Below are 3,412 nucleotides of genomic sequence, written 5' to 3' on the forward strand. Positions count from 1 at the left end.
TGAGGTGCTGACTTGCTGCACCCTCGACAACTACTGTGATTATTATTTGACCATGCTGGTCATCCATGAACATCTTGGCCATGTTCTGTTATAATCTCCACCCGGCACAGCCAGAAGAGGACTGGCCACTCATAGCCTGGTTCCTCTAGGTTTTTGCCTTTCTAGGGAGTTTTTCCTAGCCCCTGTTCTTCTACACCTGCATTGCTTGCTGTTTGGGGTTTTAGGCTGGGTTTCTGTACAGCACTTTGAGATATCAGCTGATGTAAGATGGGCTATATAAATACATTTATATAGCCAGCAACTCACTGTACAGGTGTTACACATGAACCTTTTATGTTTTCATACATATGGTGACAACCATCAAATCATGTCATCCACTATAACACTGCTAGATGTTTCAGGATAAAACAAGAATATAGTATTGCCATCTCCTGGTCAGTTATTACACTGCATGTCTGAAGCTATTAAGCACAATAGACCTGCACATAAAGATGAATGTTTTATTTAGTAAAGTACAAGCAAAAAGTGAATACTGGCACTGGAGGATTACAGGTGGTGATAAAACTGAAGGCGGAGCACCTAAGGACAAATAAATAGTACTGATGTCAATTTACAAAAGGGCCATAGAAGGCATAAACATCAATAAAAATAGTCCAAACATCATACCAGGATTACAAAGTGGTTGACCCTCATGTCTGTTAAAATAAAGTAAATGTTTGTCACACCAGATGTACCTGAAATGCAACCTTCCACTATGCCATTAGAGGAACATTCTGCAAACAAGGCAAAAAGAACAAGATTCAAAGCCAATCGCCTATAGTCAGAGTACTTGCAGAATGATGAAAGGCCATGCCAACGAGATGCTCACTCTGTACCTCTTTAAGGTCGTCGATCACGACCTTCTCTGAAATGTCAAGGTCACTTTCTGTGTCATTTTGAGAGTTATACTCCTCACTGTCAGTATCCACTGCACTCGGCTGTCAAAAAACATATTCTGGATTAGTCAAGTATCAAATCAATTCAAAGTGCCACAGGAAACTGAAGAAATGAGTTTAATGCTTGCATGTATTTTAGAGACAATATACTACCCATGTGAGATGAAGGGTTAGGCCCATTCAAAGGAAACCATAACTGGAGAACCCACCTCATAGTCAGGATCAACAGAAGGCTCCTCATCCTCTAGTTCCTGAGAGAGGGCCTCGACCCAGGTCTGCTGCTCCTCGTCATCAATGTCATCCTGCTTCCTCTTGTTGCCTTTCCCACAGAGCTTAGTGGGGGAGCCAAGCACCTCTGAAAAACAACCCAAATGAAAAGTAGAATTCCCCCATATCATTTCAAGCACATGTCTCAATGCTGTATATAGAAACCATGACTATACATGCCTGGGGATACAGCACAGCCGATGCTGGTGCACACAGGGTAGCCCAGGGCACTCTGCAGACGGCGAGGCAGGATGGCCAACAGGATGCGTGTGGCTCGACGCAGACGCTTGCGGCCTGCTAGACAGTGGCGGGCTGGACTAGCATTGTCATCCTCTTCTGGCGCAACAAAAGCCTTCTCATCTGAAGGGGAGAAACCCAACAGCCACCAAAACCCACGGAGAGCACGCATCTGCAGACAAAGTGAATACTTCCTATTTTCTCCTGAGCGTTAAAAGCCATAATGCACATACCCAAGACAAATGCAAAGTGAGGACAGGTGCTTGTGGGACTATTGAAGTGGCACATTTATGGAGGCCAATTATGGCCACTGAAACCATCCCATGTCCAACATGTTAAATTCAAACTAACCAGTGAAGATAAATGAAGCTTGTGGCACATGCTTACCGCTAGTCTGACCGGCCAAAACTGTGACAGGCGACAGAGTACAGTGGTTAACACACTGTCTCTCTTCACCACAACTTTGTCCTGTGAAAGTAAAATGAATCAGTTAAATCCTAAATCAAAAAAATCAAATCTAGCCACAAAGTAGGCATAAAATGTCAAGGTGTGCAGCCAGATGGCTAACGTTAACTAGTTAGCGCATTGATGAAACACGTCACGCAACTTCGATATGAAATGTACTTTCATAACAGGCTAGGACAATTGACGTAGATTAGGAAATAGGTTAGCGAAAACGCTGTCCTAACATGCTACGAAAGTCACTTCGTGTCGTGAAAGGGGTGTCCCAGAACATTTCGTTAGCGTGCAGTCACTTGTGATGACAGATGCAACAGAAGCTAGCAAGCGTTCAAAGTTTCCCGCCGCAGAGTTCAAGATGTTAGCAAGTTAGACACCTTCAACAATAAAAGTTGCAGTCAAGTTCATCGGAGTACAAACATAATTTGCCCATATTACCTCAACACCGTCGTTGTCCTGTTCGATGGGGACGCTACATTCAGAGGTCATACTGATCAGTGTGGCGATAGATTGGAAGGAAGTTGATAACAGCGGTATGTGATCAGTGTTCTTATGAACCCCGGAATTGCAGTAGATGAGCCAATCACCTCACACAAACAAGTAGGCTAACTGTGACCAATTATCGAATCACTAATTAGCGAAATAATGAAGTATGGCAGCATCTGAGGAAAGGTATGGGCCAACATCAGATAGCCGACAATAGCCTGTCACATATGTAGTATCTGGGATCTACATCTGTTTATATTAGTTACTATGCTGTTACTAAGCAGTGATTATTACGACAGTGTTACGTTACTACACCTAATAGGAAATGCACATGCGCACTAGTGTGCCCGGGAGAACTGTAGAGCAGGAGAGGTTTTGACTAAACGAAAACTAACTGTACTCCGTCTCCTGCCTTGTTATTTCTCCACAACACAAATATTACAGTGGCGACGAGGTGGTTAAACTTCCTTAACGGACATTGCTTGAAGGGAAGAATGTTGCGTGAGTAATGAAACTCAAAATAATTACGTTATTCGTCAGTTATTTTTTTTATTTTCTTTCGCCAGTAAAAAAAGGCTAAGCACTGCTAGCAGGTACAGTGTTCAGGAGCTGCCAAGTAGCAAGACTATTGGAATCCAGAATAGCGACACTGCCCTCTGGTGGTAAAATAAAATTTAAAAAAACTGTCATTGAACCCATTGAAATTAGGCGATCTCGGTGGAGAAATATTGTCAAGAAGGAAAAAAAAAAAAGGAATAAGGAAACTGAACAATTAACTGTGAAAATGGCAACCATTGGTCGAGTACCAGAGTTTGAGGCTACAAAAGAGGATTTTGATTCCTATTTGGAGCGTTTTGAGCGTTGGCTGGCTGCAAATGAAATCAAAGATGAAAAGAAAGCAGACGTATTTCTCAGTGTTTTGGGTCCAACTGTGTATGGATTGCTGAAAGGTCTCATTGAACCAATAAAAGCAGTGGAGTTGACCTATGCAGAACTGACTGATACTCTTTCAAGGCATTTCAAGCCTA

General features: G+C 42.7%; 1 protein-coding gene across 1 annotated transcript; it reads right to left on the reverse strand.

Annotated features, from left to right (window-relative positions):
* Positions 1-486: 486 nt before the first annotated feature.
* On the reverse strand, positions 487-2,443 carry org (oogenesis-related gene). Its single transcript, XM_039001883.1, has 7 exons — positions 2,337-2,443; positions 1,827-1,907; positions 1,383-1,611; positions 1,145-1,290; positions 876-977; positions 735-773; positions 487-579 (listed from the first exon to the last, which is right to left on the reverse strand). Exons 1-6 carry the CDS (start codon positions 2,385-2,387, stop codon positions 753-755), a joined length of 630 nt encoding a protein of 209 aa, XP_038857811.1. The 5' UTR covers positions 2,388-2,443; the 3' UTR covers positions 487-579; positions 735-752.
* Between the last annotated feature and the right edge of the window lie 969 nt (positions 2,444-3,412).

This window comes from Salvelinus namaycush, chromosome 10 (assembly GCF_016432855.1).
Source record: "Salvelinus namaycush isolate Seneca chromosome 10, SaNama_1.0, whole genome shotgun sequence".
NCBI lineage: Eukaryota > Metazoa > Chordata > Actinopteri > Salmoniformes > Salmonidae > Salvelinus > Salvelinus namaycush.

Bases quoted from the DNA above. Each gene is read 5' to 3' on its own strand.
- org (XM_039001883.1), bottom strand. From the start codon at position 2,387: ATGACCTCTGAATGTAGCGTCCCCATCGAACAGGACAACGACGGTGTT. The intron at 1,612-1,826 runs GTAAGCATGTGC...CTTTGTCTGCAG, and splicing joins TTTGGCCGGTCAGACTAGCG to ATGCGTGCTCTCCGTGGGTT. The intron at 1,291-1,382 runs GCATGTATAGTC...GTTGTTTTTCAG, and splicing joins CGGCTGTGCTGTATCCCCAG to AGGTGCTTGGCTCCCCCACT.